Consider the following 15,421-nt stretch of genomic DNA (forward strand, 5'->3'; position numbering starts at 1 on the left):
TGCAAAGAAAGCATACAGTGTTCCACCGCCGTTGTTATTTTAACTCCGCATTAATAAGTTGATTGTTTTTATCACCTTTCGCTTCTTTAGGAAAGGGTTGCTATGCTTATTTTGCACGCATTCTAGTCCTAATTGAATTGTCACCATCCGTACTTTTTTACATTTCATTTCCCCCTGATCGCACTGCTTCCACACCCACGCACACACACCACGGTCTATATACACCAACAACCGAGGATTACACTTCCTGCCTCATTCAGACAAAGTGGACACTAGACCATGAAAGTTTATGTCATAGTAAAGGTGCTTGTAAGGTGCTGCAAACCTTGCTCTTGCTTTACTAGTCATGGGCATTATTCCAATAAGTGTCTGCTACTGTCACTCCAACCAAAACTGCAGCGCCAGCCGTGTTTATGGGGGCAATTTTAGATTCTCCAGCATACAGCTTAAAAACCCTGCAAAACTGGTTTGTCTAGAGACACAACAGCCTCTAGCCAAATAATGGAGCATGGCAACAATTCAGTTTCCAGCATGAACCTGCCGACACTGCTGCTCCCAGACACAACAACATTACAACAAGGAGCACAAAAGCAGGCCCTGACAACATCTGGTTCCCAGAAATTGTGTGTGTGTGTGTGTGTTTCTCCCCGAAGGCTAGAGGAGAGGGCTGAAATCTGTATACAGCTCTGTGGGGCAACAGTAAATAGCAAATATGGGGCTCAGTCTCTTCGTTGATTAATAACCTACAAATCACCATTTCCAGCCCTAGAGCTCAGTGGCTGCCAATCTAAGCCAACATACAAGGTTAACATTGTTTATTATTTTTAATAAGACTATCAAAATCTTATGAGCAATGAGATACACATGCTTCTTTCCCTCTTCATTTTATCCTCACTGCGACCCTGCAAGGTAGGCCTATCTGACAGTAACAGGACAAAGGTCACCTAGTAAGCTTCATGATTGACTGGAGGTTTGAACAGGAGCATCTACCAAAACTTGCTCAGTAGCATCCATCATCACACCTGCAGCCCACAAGGCAATTCTTGGTTACTTGCAATTGGCTTGTAGCTTAATTTAAATCAGCTTCCTTGTTTTATAGAAGCTTGGTTGTAAGATTGACTTCAAGAAGGATGTTGTACCATGCAACAAGGGATACCACAAATTTGAACTTACAACCTGCATCAGCAAGGGCCTTAGCTTCAGTTCAGGAAGTATTTCCAGATAAACCGTTTAGGCTTGTGTCATCAAGCATCTCTATTAAAGCATCATATATACTTCCAAGATGATAGCTCAGTGGTTTCAAAGCATCAATGCGACTCTCCCAACTTGTTTCATTCAATGGCTTAACAGTTATGCCTAAGTCTGACACGTGGCCAGTGCAAAGAAATAATTATAGACCTGTTGAACCAAACTGAAGAGACCATTTGCTTCCAGACAACACTTAACAGGCATTGACTACCAAGTTTAAAAGGTGTGCATTGCAGGGCACAAAAAAGTCCTGTGGACTCTCTTTTGCACACCATTTTCTTTGCCTTTCATGTTACTTCCATTATCCTAACCTTGACCATGCAGGTTCTCAATTGGTAATCCCATTTGCTCAAGCCGTTCAAGAAGTTTGTGTTACTGACTGCATTCAGGATGGGAAAACTTTGGCCCTCCATATGTTCTTCAATGACAGTTCCCATCATCCCTGACCATTGGCCATGCTGGCAGGGTCTAATAGGAGTTGGAATCCAGCTGTCCTTTGTCAACAACAAATTGTTGCTGTTTTTTGTGTTGAATATATGCTATATGGTGATTTATGGACCTAATAGGTATCTAAAGCTATTTGTACATAAATAGGAGCCTACACAACACAAAACACTGTTGCTGTATGTAGGTTTTATTTTATTTGTTTTTTATCTTATACTTTGGAAATGTACATCCAGTGGTTTTTTTCTTTAATTTTTTTTGCCCCCCCCAAGAGAGTGGGGCCCTAAGCTATAGCTTGTTTAGTTTATATGTAAATTGCCTGCAGGCTACAACCATGGAACTGGCCTTGTGACTTCTTTGATGATGTCTACCTGAAAACAACTGGCAATAAACTGAACACCTGTGCCCTGGACATTTATGCTGGATTGGGTGGCCAAACATCACCCCACACTCCATGCTTAATGTAAGGGATTAGGAAAAGGAAAACAAAAACCGAACATGTCTTAAAATGGAAGAAAGATGAGCCATGCTATTATTTTCCCCACAGACATTTACCCTTCTCTTTGGTTTAGCTAGCTTAGGCCAGCCTAAAGCTGAATTAAAGAACCAATGAAGAGTGGCACCTTGCAAATGATTCCCAGATCTCTGAATGTTGTACTTTGTTCCTTTTTCAGAATGTTGTCTCCAAGTCACTGTCCTTAAAAATTAGACAGACCATTTTTGGGTGTCTCTTCTTGTACTGCTTAGTTCCACCTTAAATACAGGCAGAGATTTAGGCTGTATCCAGATGCGGAAAGGCAAGTGAAATGGCAATCGACTTCTCACATTATCAAGAGTATTATGCTTTTTCCTATAAGCTGGCTTGCACATAACACAAAGCCAAACCATGACTTAATGTGTTTACATTAAGTGTGAGGGCTCCTGGAAAAGATGGAGGTTCCTGCACTCCTCCCCAGAGTCTCCTGCTTCTAAGCCATGGTTTGGCTTAGCTTGTCTCCTCCATCAAGTTGTAAACTCAAGAACAAAACTTTGCTGCAGGTGGAGCAAAGGAAGAAGACAAACCTTGAGCCCAGGTTGAGCTAAGTCAAATCATGGATTCAGTGACACCAGCAGCAGGACCAGAGCAGGAGCAAAGCTGCCACAATGTCGTCTTTAGGTCAGGATCAGGGCTTTTTTTCAGGGGAAACTCAACAGAACGCAGTTCCAGAACCTCTCAGTTGGGTGTCATTGCTATTCTAAGATAAAGAGGGAGGCATTCATGGTGAGAAAAATAGCACTGCAAAAAGGGCTCCTTATGTACATCCCACTGTTTTTCCTGGATGGAATGCTTGAACTCTGATGGTGACTCTTACTTGCTTGAATGGAAGACAGGAGGGCTGTGTGAGTGAGTGTTGAGTGCTGTGCGCAGGTAAAGTATATGTTATGTACTGAAGTTCTCATCCTGGGCCAGCAGGGGGATACTGTAGATAGTTTTCACTCAGGTCCACATATGCAAATAAGGAATTGAAAGTGATGTTCAGTGACTGGATAGTTACAGAAAGTGGTTACTGTTGCGTTGTAGTGGAGCTCTATATAAGCAGGCTGGCTGATATAGTTCAGTTCAGTTCTGGCCTGTGAATAAACAAGAGCTGTTTGAAGAATCGCTGTGTCGTCTGATATGTTCACCCACAACTTAACAGTTTACATTCATTACTCCACTCACGTTTGCCTCTGCCCCTGCCCAACACTGTCATGTTGCCCTCAGAAGGTTGTGCAGCCCTCAGGTTTTGCCACCCCTACTTTAGACCACACCCGGACTTATAAATATTCCTGGTTAGTGAAATTACAGTATACCCAAAGGGTAGGAAGAAATGTTATCCGCCATTTTCACAATCTTTTGTCGTCAGGTGTAGGGCAGGCTACTGAAACTGTTTTGGCAGGTAACTATAATCCATGTGAGGTAATCCTGAGTGCCCACCTTGAGAACGTGCGTGCTTTTCAGTGTCCTTGTGTCAGCATCAGGTAACGAAGGTATAATCAAGAGATCAGCCAAGTGCAGCACATGATTATAGGTTTCCTGAAGAGCCAGCCAAGTGCAAGTAGGTGGAGAAACCCACTCTGCAGAGGCCCCGCCACATTTCCAAGTGAACAATGACTTTTTAACAATTGTATAAGCCCACATTTGAACCTGAAGCTCAGGTGTCAAGCTTCATCTATGTGTGAAGGAGGTGGAAGATTCAGTCACTGCTGGTTTTTCCAGAAAGAGCTGGGGAAACCCTCTATAGACCCAGCTGAACTAGATGACTGGGAGCAAGGTTAACTTCCTTTGTTCAGTGAAGTCAAAAGGTTCACAACAATGACAGACAGTTTTGCTTAGGAATCCCTCAGGCTGCAATCTACAACTGCATCCTCTGATCTCACAGAGATTTACTTCCTTCCCTGTTTTTGGCTAGGCACAGTGCTTCCTTCCTGGTTGTTAAGAGTCCTATTGCTCTGACAGCTGCTGCAACAGTATGAGGTGTCAATCTGGACAGGATGCCAAATTCTGTTGAAAAAAAAGAATTTAAGCATTCGGGAATCTTTCTGGGCCGCTGGCTAACTAATCTGAAAACTGACAGGATCTTTCACTATTGAACTTTATCTGTTGGTAAACCAGATAAACTTAAAACTTTGCAAGAGGTAAAGCTGATGCTCCATTAGGGAGCACACTAATAAATACAAAATAAAAATCACAATAATAGACAGCATAATGATAAAATAACAGCCCCCCACGGCTTTAACAAGCCTTATATTATTTAATGGCTAAAGACCAGGGTAAAGAGGAATGTTTTTGTCTGGTGCCATTTTTGTTGTTGATGATTATTGAATTTTACTGTGTCTGGTTTATTTAAACCAACAGTCTTATTGCAATTTTAACGGTATACTTTAATGCTTTTTATATGCTTGCTATTAATGTAAGTCATACTGGGAACACTATGGTCTTCATATACTTGGAAAATAATATTGATAAAATTATTATTATTATCATCATTATTATTATTAAACTTTTACTTTCCATCTTAAATAGCATATAAATTCTTTAGTTTGCTGCAACAGAAACAGAAAGAAAAGCAAAAAAAGACAACAGAAAAGAAAACACTCGCTACACATATATTCTCTTCTGCTTATACAGAATTATTAATTCATTATTATCCTTATATCCTGCTTTTCCTCCAGGGAGCTCGAGGTGAAGCACACACATCTCCCCCTCTGCATTTTATCCTCACCACAACCCTGTAAGGTAGGTTCGGCTGAGAGATGGCAGAAGCACACTTATTTCACTTCATATACTAAAAATGGTATATTTGTATATTATGAAGGAATATATGTAGTTTTGTATGCTACCTTTTTATTTCTGTACTCAGCATTATTATCTGTTTAGCTTTAAGCAGGGCAGCTTATTAGTATTGTCTTAGACAATGTTATATTGCTTTTTTAAAATACTTGATATTATGATTTATAATACATTTTTAGGATGGTTATATTTCTTCTCGTTACAAATAAACAGGTGATGGTGGTGGTTTTCTCTACAGAAGGATGCACAGCTGCCCACTCACAGGCTTACTCAGACATGCAATTGGAGACAGTCTGTAAAAGACTGAGTTTATGCTCCATTTCAATAAAAAGAATATTTTCTTTAGCATTGGCAAAAACAGACCTAAATGAATAGGTTAATCATGTAGATTTTTATGGTGCTTTTAAAAAACTGAGTTGCATGGCAGCAGGCCACAATTTCTTGATATTTATGTCTTTAAATTTTACTTTCCCTGAGCTACTTTTGTGTTATAGCAGGCATAGGCAAACTCAGCCCTCCAAATGTTTTGAGACTACAATTCCCACCATCCCTGACCACTGGTCCTGTTAGCTAGGGATCATGGGAGTTGTAGTCCCAAAACATCTGGAGGGCCAAGTTCGCCTATGCCTGCGTTATAGCAAGGGGAACAGAGTACATCTGCTGAGTGGAAAGCTGAGATTTCCAGGACTTTCCAGAGCCAATACTGCCTGATATTTCAGAACACGATAGCCTTGTACATGACTGCAGGCCATATTATTAGCACATGATCCCATTCATGCCCCACGTCCCATTTTTCAACTTTTGCATGGAAATAACACCCTTTGATATGCCGAAACAATAGCACAATAATATCAGGTGTGGAGTTGCAACAGAGCCAATTGCCTCATGGTGCTCTGTGGTCCTGGTATCGGGTCAACACTGTTTCAATGAATGCCTTTCTTCAGCTAGATATTGAAGGGGTGATGATGTGCCAAAGCCACAGGTAGGAGACATGTGGGTACAGAAGGGGCATGATGGAATAGGCCTAAGGGCAGGACTCATATATGCCCTCCTTAAGAGCCACTGCAGAAGAAGCCATGTTGGCCCAAACCTACATGTCTCAAACAGGATAGTACGGATTAGCAGGTCTGCGCCCATATGATGATTGATAGTATTACACCTTAATTGGACATGAATTACTTGGCCGTGTTACCTTTTGCCTCCTATAGATTGCCACAGTAGCATGCAAGAGACCAGTACTTTCAACTGACCACATAGCTTCCAAATAATTAAGAACACAATTAATGGCCTGAAATATCATCTGCCAAAGGTACAGGCCTACATCTTGTCCTCAGAAGACTTGGAATGACCTGCTTTGGTCAACCCTTAAACGTCACATTTGTATATGAGAGAGGAAATCTGTCTCTGTTACATTAAGTGCTTACAAAAGGGAATTAGTGGGTGGTGAATAAATGGATAGCTTACTCCTGAGGTCTAACAAGCCCAACAGATACCGTTTCATTGATGGCAGCATTGTACTGTTAGAAACTGAAGGATCAGTAACCATTTCTACGTAGCAAACTAGATGTTTGAATCTTCATGTTAATGATGAAGGGCTGGAAAAAACAACAAATTCATAAAGTTGACGTAACAGAACTTGCAGATGGAGCGAGAAAGTGAACTAATTGCTAGAACAATTGGGCAATTGACTGAGAAAGAGCCTATCCAGGCCTTCACCCAGGTAGACATCCTGAAAAAGTCCAGGTCACTTTACTCCTGTTCTGTTTCCCATCCACCAAGCCTCCAAGGCAGCGGCTGAGAAAGAACAGCTCTCTTCCTTGTAAGCATGGCTGTGTGGGTTGCCTGCTGAGAGGACAGCAGTCAGAATGCTGTACTTGCACCTCACATCACTGCTACGCCCAAGCATGGGCATAACCAGGATTTAAGGGGCAGGGGCAGAACCAAGTTAACAAACTGACCAATTGTGTCACAGGTAAGTATTTTTATTTACTTGCTTGATTTGGGAGGTAGGAGCAGCTGCCCCCCCCCCCGCTATACCCATGGACCCAGGCTAACCATACCAATTTGAAAGGTTTGCAAAGTTGAACTTTTGACTCTTCCTTTACTCTTTCCTCCAGTTCTACAAGCAAATGTATCCCCACAGAACATACACTTCCCAAAGAAATACTTGCGTATTTGGGAGTAGATGCCTTCAAATGCAAACTAGTCTTTTGAACCTGAGATTTTCTGCCAACCAAATGATGTGTCCTGATGCTTTTATCATAATACTGGGGTTGTTGTTGTTGTTGTATACCAACTTGTTATTTTTTGTATGAAACTGATTTATAAATGTATCCCACTGTAAATGGTTTGCTTTGAGAGCCATTGTTGTCTGTGATTGTTGCTGTCATGTTATCGTGGAGGAGCCAAAGGATGTTCACAAATGTATCTGGGTAGCCAATTCTTAGAAGAACAGTCCACAGGGCATTACAATTTACAGTGTTGAAGACCTTGGTCAGGTCAATAAACACCATATACAGGGGTTGGTTTTGGTCTCTGCATTTTTCTTGAAGCTGTCAAGCGGTGAAAATCATGTCCATTGTCCCACTAGAAGGTCGAAAACCATTTTGGGTTTCAGGATTGAATCTGAGCCCTTCCGCTTACAATGCAGTCACTCTACCATAGAGCTATGGCACTTCTTTGCACACCTATGCTCACTTCTAGGAGAGTAAACCCAATGAACACAGTGGAACTTGTTTGCAAGTAAAGATGGGTAGGATCATGCTGTATTGTTATTAACAGCCCCATCCAAGCTGAAGGTAGACTCTGTTTCGGAAATGGACATTGGTTGCAGATCCTGTTTAGTAGGATCTCTTCCAAGCTAAAATGAAAACATTTTCATTTCTCATGGTTGTAGAGAAGTTTCTTACCAATAATGTGCCAATTAAGCTGTCTAAAACATCAGCTATGAAATAAAGAAGCCTTAGGAATCCAAATCCTATGCACCTTTGCCTGAAAGCTCCTTTGATGCTGATGTAGCTTATGCATAAATTAAGCATCTGTTGGACTGTGAGTACAATCCTATGAACATTTCCTCTGAAGTGTCACTGCCTTTCTTTATTAATATTGTTCAAATGCCGCCCAACAACAGTGTTCTGTGGGCTGTTCATAAACCAAACACTAAAGTGCAACAATAAATTACAGCACTACACAATAAAACCAGTAAACAAACCCTAGCATTAAAAATTCAGCATTTGAGTCAAACACCACAGAGAAATAATCAGAGCCAATTAACCTATAAAAGCAATCTAAAGTTCATCGGAGTCAAAAATTCACGATTTAAAAGCAGGGAAATGGGGAAAGCTATTCCACAGGACTTGCACCCAAGTAAGTGTGTTTGGAGTTGCCTCTGGAGCTTATCGTGGGTTTTGGTTTTGCTTTTGCTTTGTTAACATCCCCGTCATTCTTCGGCTGCTTGTAGAGTATTCTGAGATTTAAGGCAGCTTCTGACCCTGGGATAGAAAGGGTTAAGCTATGTGGGTCGGTAGCCAAAACTGGCCAGGTGAAGTCACCTTTCATGCGCCGTCACGACTGGGTTGAAGCCGACGCTTCTCTTCCCGCTGTCCCCAGCATTTGAAACTAAGCACACCGATCTGAACCAAAGAGGGAGAAAAATAAAGGAGTGAAGGAAAAACTAGCAGGGATCGCGCAGACAAAGTGTTAACAAGTTCTTGGCGGGAGCTGGCCAAAACATGACGATTTTTGAACGTAAAGGGAGCGGGGCGGAATTGCAAACAAGCCGGAGATTTTTAAGATCTCTCGGAAAGGTCTATTGCACCAGTGGGCTACGAAGGAAGCCTTTTCGGCTGCACGCGAGTTTTCATTTTTAAAAATAATGTCACTGAGGCAAAAACAAACACACACACAGACCAGACCCTCCCCTCCCCGCCTCGAAGGAGACTATCGCGCTCCGGGAGGATCGTAAAGCGGCAAAGCAGACGGCCCGACGCAGGCACAGCTCTGCCCAAAGTGCCCACACCCCATCCCGGGAAGATATCCTTCGGGGCAGCGGCAGCAGGTGTGTTAAGGAAACGATCTCCTCCAGCCTAATGCGCGGGCTCAGAAGCAAGAGGCAGCGAGTTCCACGGGACTGCCCCTGTCTCCAGCCGGTGAGCGTAGGACATCCCGATCCTGGCGCAAGCTTCCTCGGAAGGAAGCCGGTGCCAGCGGGATGCACTTCCAAATAAGTAGGCAGCCTCTCTCGCCCCCTCTCTCTTGTCCCCTGCCTGGAAGCTCTTAGGCTGCTGGGGAAGGACGCCGGAGGGTGGGGAGGGGGAGAGCCCGGCGAGGCGGAGGAAGGAAAATCACGTGAGAGTCAGCCCATCGCACCTCCTCCCCCGGATCCATGTGCCGTGAAACAGCAGCAGCCCCGGAATCCTCCTTAAAGGACGCGATTGCCGGGCATGGCAGAGGCGGGAGGGATTTCTCAGAAAGCTACTTAGGACAGGACTGAAATCCCATTTAGCCAAGTCCAGTGAAATCAGGTGGCATCAAGCCTGGGACAAACTGCCCCTATTTCCCGCGGAAAGAGATAATCAATTAATCAATTAATATTTTTTAAAATTTCCTCCCCATTACTCTGCATAAAGTTACCCCTTCGGAAGTCTACGCTTGATGATGAAAATGATGGATTAAATTAATAATATATATGTTTTAAATTTCCTCCCCAGCACTCTGCGCAAAGTTACCCCTTTGGAACTCGTGCGTTTGGTGATGAAAATGATGGATTACAGTATTATTATTTTTACCCCATTACCTTTTGCCTAAAGTTGCCCCTTTCGAACTTTGCGCGCGTCGTCCCACCCCTTCTATTTCCCACTTGGTATCACCAGCGCCCCCTCCTCTCACATTTCGCACTTGGTATCTCCAGCCGCGTCCGCGCCCCCCCCCCCCCCGATCCGCGCGCGCGTATCTATCCCTGCCCGGTTCTTCCAACCCGGCCAGAGCTCTTAAGCGGGTAACCAGATATTCAAAAACAATACGTCAGCCCACAATGCCCTGCACCGGAGCCCAGGCATTACCTCATCCCACAATGCCCCGCGAACCAAAGAAGGGGGAAAAAAAGAAAGAGGGCTGGGAAGCTTCTGAAGGGGGTGGGGTGGCCATGGAGATGGGCTGCTCTGCAACAGGCTGGGCCCGGCCGCCCTCCCTCCCCCTCCCCGCGTGAGAGGCGGCTGCAGCCAATGGGAAGGCCCCGGGGTGACATCATGGGCTATTTTTAGTGGGTTACTGCTCGCTGATAAGTGTTGGGCTCCACGCTGGGAAAGAGCTCAGAGTGGGGCTGAGTGCGCGGCAGAGGAGGAGGAGGAGGCTTAAAGCGGCAGCGCGCCCAGCAAAGCGGCACCGGGAAAGACACCCGCGAAAGCGGCAGCCACAGCAGAGACCGGGCCGGTTCGCGACGCGGAGCGCTCGAGAGACCCTCCCGTTGCTCCGCAAGGGAAGGGCGAGTGGACAGAGCCTCGCTTGGGCTGCGCGGCTGGGATCGCCTGCCTGGGATCTTGCCCGGACGTGTTTGATCGGCCGCCGCCGCCGCCAGCGGAGCGACAGGTTTCCGGAGCCTGGGTCCCCGGAGGAGAGCCGGTCGTGCGGAGTCCGGGGACGCAACTTCTCGCCGCAGCTTGTTGATCGGAGCCCGAAGTGGGGAGCGACCGAAGTTGCAGCAACTCCCCCCCCCCAACTGAAAAAGAAAACTCTTCGGGGCGAGTCAGTGACTGAGAGCCACTCCGGTGTCGGTGGGGAAGAGAGACTGGAAAAGGAGGAAAAGCGGAGAGGACGCGAAACAAGTGTGTTTGAAAACTCGCGAACACTCCGGCGCAGCATAGGACCCTCCCACGAGGAGGAGGGAGGCATCGAGGAGTCGCGGGGGGGAAAGGAGGACTTTTCCAAAGTTGTGGGACTCGCGAACCTTCATCCCCCCCCCTCCAATTCGGAGCGATAAGAAGCCACGTTTTAACTCCTGGGATTCCTTGGCCGGGAGTGGGAATTCCGCACTTCGATAAAGAACTTTATTCCTCTCTTTTTGGGCGAGTTGTTTTTCTGGAGCTCCGCACTCTTGATGACTGCGCTGAACCTTGTTCTTAGCTGAGGAAGCCTCCGCTTGTCAAATCCAGACCTCCTTTTCGGAGTTTGGGGGCGGAAAACGGGGACAAGCGAGCCAATGACTTGTGGCAAAAAAGCCAGACTTTAATTCATCACCTCTCTGTGTTCTTCTCCTCTCGGAAAAGCTGTTTGAAAAGTTTTTTTTAGAGGGGGGAAAGGGTGGTGTACGCTGTGGCACAGCTTCCTCTCCTTGTTTGTTTGTTTGTTTGTCCTAAGTAGGACCAACTTGTGGACTGTATTCTATGACTGCAAAGATGGAACCTACATTCTACGATGATGCCATCAATACGACGTTTGTGCAGCCAGAGAGTGGTACTTACGGATATAATAACCCCAAGGTGCTGAAGCAGAACATGACTCTCAACCTGGCTGACCCTTCCAGTAACCTGAAGCCCCACCTGAGGAACAAGAATGCTGATATCCTGACTTCCCCAGATGTGGGCCTTCTCAAGCTGGCCTCTCCTGAACTCGAAAGGCTGATCATCCAGTCTGGCAACGGGCTGATCACCACCACGCCAACCCCAACCCAGTTCCTCTGCCCAAAAAATGTCACCGACGAGCAAGAAGGGTTTGCCGAAGGGTTTGTCAGGGCTCTGGCAGAGCTGCACAACCAGAACACCATGCCCCCCAGTGTCACCTCCGCTGCCCAGCCTTCAAACACCGGCATGACCCCCGTCTCTTCCATGGCTGGAAACAACAGCTTCAGTGCCAACTTGCACAGTGAGCCTCCGGTCTACGCCAACCTCAGCAACTTCAACCCCAACGCACTCAACACGGCGCCGAGCTACAATGCCAGCAGCTTGAGCTACCCTCCGCAACATCACCTGAACCCCCAGATGCCTGTGCAGCATCCTCGGCTTCAGGCTCTGAAAGAAGAGCCTCAGACTGTCCCAGAAATGCCCGGGGAGACTCCTCCCCTGTCGCCCATCGACATGGAATCCCAGGAGAGGATCAAGGCTGAGAGGAAGCGCATGAGAAACCGAATTGCGGCCTCCAAGTGCCGGAAAAGGAAGTTGGAGCGCATTGCCAGGTTGGAGGAAAAAGTCAAAACTTTGAAAGCCCAGAACTCGGAGCTGGCATCCACTGCCAATATGCTGCGAGAGCAGGTTGCACAGCTGAAGCAGAAGGTCATGAATCACGTCAACAGTGGGTGCCAGCTAATGCTCACACAGCAGTTGCAGACTTTTTGAAGAGACTGGAAAGTAACTTGTGTGATGGGGCAAAACTAAGCAAAAAAGAAGGAAGTTGGGAGGTGGAGAGCTTCACTTGGGGGGCGGGCGGGAAGAAAAGTCTGAAAGGCATTGATTCCGGAGAGTGCCCCCCTCTTCCCCCAAAGCATGCGTGGAGAGAGACTGGTGTGCCTTTTGGTTTGAGGTGGTGGCAAACCAGTTTGACAGTCCAGCTCCGCAAGGAGGGCTGTTCTATTCAGACGAGGCATGAAGCAGCCTTGTGTTACCTTTTTCTTTTAACATTGACCAAGACCTGCATGGACCTAACATTCAACCATCATTCAGTATTAAAGGTTAAACTGCAGTAGACACTGTAGATTTGCTTTCTCTAGTACTCCTTAAAAAAAATAAAAATGGGGAGGGAGTTTGTGGGAGGCTAACAACAGAAGCTGAACTATACTGCCTGCCTTCAAGTCGAGTTGTGTATGTATATATATATTTTTTATTTTATGACAGCTGATTTATGTCAATAAAACTACTTCATGACTTTGTAAGTTATTTTTATGTTCATTTGGGTTCTGCCCAGTATTGTTTGTAAATAAGAGATTTTTTTAGCAATCTTCTGAGTTTTTTCCATTTGTAATAAAGTATATAATTTTTTTAATGTTTTTTTTTTGTTCTGAACAAGAAATGCATAAAGGGTTGGTATGTTTTCTTTTAAAAAAAAACAATAATAAGTCACCCACTTTCTTTGATTAGTACCATTAAGACAGGCATATACAGAATGAACTTGTGGTTAGATGTTAAACTCTTGTTAACTAGTGCTGTAAAGGGGGGAGGGGGAAGCCCAACACTTCTGTAACAGTGCAAACCTGTCCATGCCTACTCAGAAGTAAGTCCCATTGAGTCCAGTGGGACTTGTTCTCAGAGCTATATCCATAACAGGATTGCAGCTTTAGCAAGAACAAAAATGTCTTTTGGCATTCCTGATTTTAAGGTGCCATAAGACTGTTTCTTCTATCCTCTATTAACTGGAGGGCACATAAATGACCCCCTGTGTTGGAAAGAAACATAGATCCTGCCTGTTTGATCAATTGAACTTGCAGTCTGTATGGTCTACAAGGAACTAGTGACATAGTTTTAAAAACTAACTGGAGTAAAATAGGATGGGCAAGAGTAGAGTTCTGTTGCATCCACTGCTCTGCACCATGAGTTATCAAATGTAACTGGTCATTCCCAATTTATGTGTCCAAGTTAAGCAAATATTCTTTGCCTGAAGACAAGGAAAAGTTTTCAAAAAGGGAACGTTCATCTGGCAATTTGTCACCTTCATGTTTTTGTTATCTAAAAGAGTCTCTGTTCATGAGTATTTATTGCTATGCCTGTTGTCCAATAAAGTCATTCTATTACTCTTTCAACAGATTTGAATTCCTTTTCCCGCTTATGACTTTGTTTCACCAGAAAGGGGGGTGGGGATGCAACTTAAACTGGTTGGTGTGTTTTGAAACTTGAGCCATAAAATGCACTTGCGTTTTGGGCAGAAAGACATTAAGATTATTGCTCTTTTGTTTTTCAATAGAAGATCTTCATATGCAGCAAAAAGAGGACTAATGTGATCCTCAGTCTGCTGAAATGAATGAGACTTACTTTTGAACATATATGCCTAAGAATGTATCTTAAGGTTGCTATCCTATGACCGAACTGCGTTTTAACTTAGTGGGATTTACTTCTGAGTGAACACATTTAGGTCAGGCTGCACGTCCCAGTTGTTTCTCCGGGGAATACAAAGAACAGTGTCCTCTAGCTAGGTTTATTTGGAAGCAAGTCCCACCCAAGTTGCAGTCCTATGGAAACTTGCTAGAGAGCAAGGGTTTTCAAACTTGGAGCTTGTTTCTAAGTAAACATGTTTAGGTACATGAAGTCTGTTCAACAAGACACTTGAGTAATGCACAGGTTCAGTGTAATTCTAAAGACATTTATTTGGAAGGCAGTCCCATTTATTACAATGGGGCATCCTATGTAGTAAACATCTTAAAATGCACCTTTATGCACAATTACTTAATAGTACCACTAAATGTGATAGGACTTCTCCAAGTAACCATAAGATCGGGCTGTCAAAAATATTTAGCTGAGACCAAGTGTTACTGCATTTTTTGGGACTTAGAAAACTCAAAAGGCAAAATGTTTTCTTAGGTTCTTCAGATTTGCAAGAGAACCTTTACCTCGGCTGAGGAGAACATCCCTTGCATGCAATAGGTCCTGTATTAAATCTCAGCATAAGCCTAGTGAACAAGATCTCTTGTCTGAAATGACCACATGCAAGGCCTATCTATTGCTATAAGGCAGTTTCCTATATTCCTAACTTTCCTCAATATTGAGCTGTGTAGCTTACACTTTCAAAATTCTAAAGCTATTTTTGAATTCAATTACTTTTGATCTTATTAAACCCCCCACCCCTCTTTAAAACTCAAGACATTAGCAGGTAAGAGGTATTGGTCCATTAAAACATAATTCCAGCATTGCCAGAGACTGAGTCTTGGGAGTTAACCGATTCTTGACTACTGAAGAAAAGAAGCGGGTTATGTCTGTCTGATGAATGGAACCAACCAGGCCTGTATTAGAGTTGCAACCTTTTTTGTTTTTTAGAAGGTGGGGACAAGATTTGTTTGATTTTACTTCCTGACAAACAGAAGTTCAATGGGTATAACTCTTCCTTGAAAGTAGGAATATATCCTTGTCTGTCCGTCAGCTGTTCAATATATAGAAGGTCCTTAAGAACAAAAGGTGATAACTCTAGCTGAAACAATATGGCTTGCAAAAATCGAAATTATTTTCTTTAAAAAGTTTCCTCAGTGAATCACAACTCACAAGGGGTTCACTTACAAATAAATAATGTTTACCTCAAACATACTAGTGGGATAGGAGAGCTGGAAAAAACCAACATCATTTGGCAACAAATGCACCTCTTTGGTTTCAGATAGTACATCGGTGGACAAGTCTAAAAAGCCCAGGACGCAAGTTTTCATGGCCTTCTAATGGCTATGATGGCTCATTTACCAGAAGTGATGTATTTAGCATTAACTCTGGATGTGTATATTCGATTCTGACC

At 44.3% G+C, this 15,421-nt stretch overlaps 2 protein-coding genes and 1 long non-coding RNA gene across 3 annotated transcripts in view; 2 read left to right on the plus strand and 1 right to left on the minus strand.

Annotated features, from left to right (window-relative positions):
* MYSM1 (Myb like, SWIRM and MPN domains 1) overlaps nt 1–15,421 on the plus strand; it is a 286,494-nt gene that overhangs the window by 213,241 nt on the left and 57,832 nt on the right. The window lies entirely within an intron of this gene.
* LOC128415706 (uncharacterized) lies at nt 3,297–9,863 on the minus strand. Its single transcript, XR_008331044.1, has 3 exons — nt 9,801–9,863; nt 8,557–8,623; nt 3,297–4,216 (listed from the first exon to the last, which is right to left on the minus strand). It is a non-coding gene; the product is annotated as an uncharacterized LOC128415706 (long non-coding RNA).
* Nucleotides 10,282–13,730, plus strand: JUN (Jun proto-oncogene, AP-1 transcription factor subunit). Its single transcript, XM_053392286.1, has one exon. The coding sequence runs from the start codon at nt 11,386–11,388 to the stop codon at nt 12,331–12,333; it is 948 nt and encodes a 315-aa protein (XP_053248261.1). The 5' UTR covers nt 10,282–11,385; the 3' UTR covers nt 12,334–13,730.

The sequence above is a fragment of the Podarcis raffonei genome, chromosome 6 (assembly GCF_027172205.1).
Source record: "Podarcis raffonei isolate rPodRaf1 chromosome 6, rPodRaf1.pri, whole genome shotgun sequence".
In the NCBI taxonomy this organism is placed as follows: domain Eukaryota; kingdom Metazoa; phylum Chordata; class Lepidosauria; order Squamata; family Lacertidae; genus Podarcis; species Podarcis raffonei.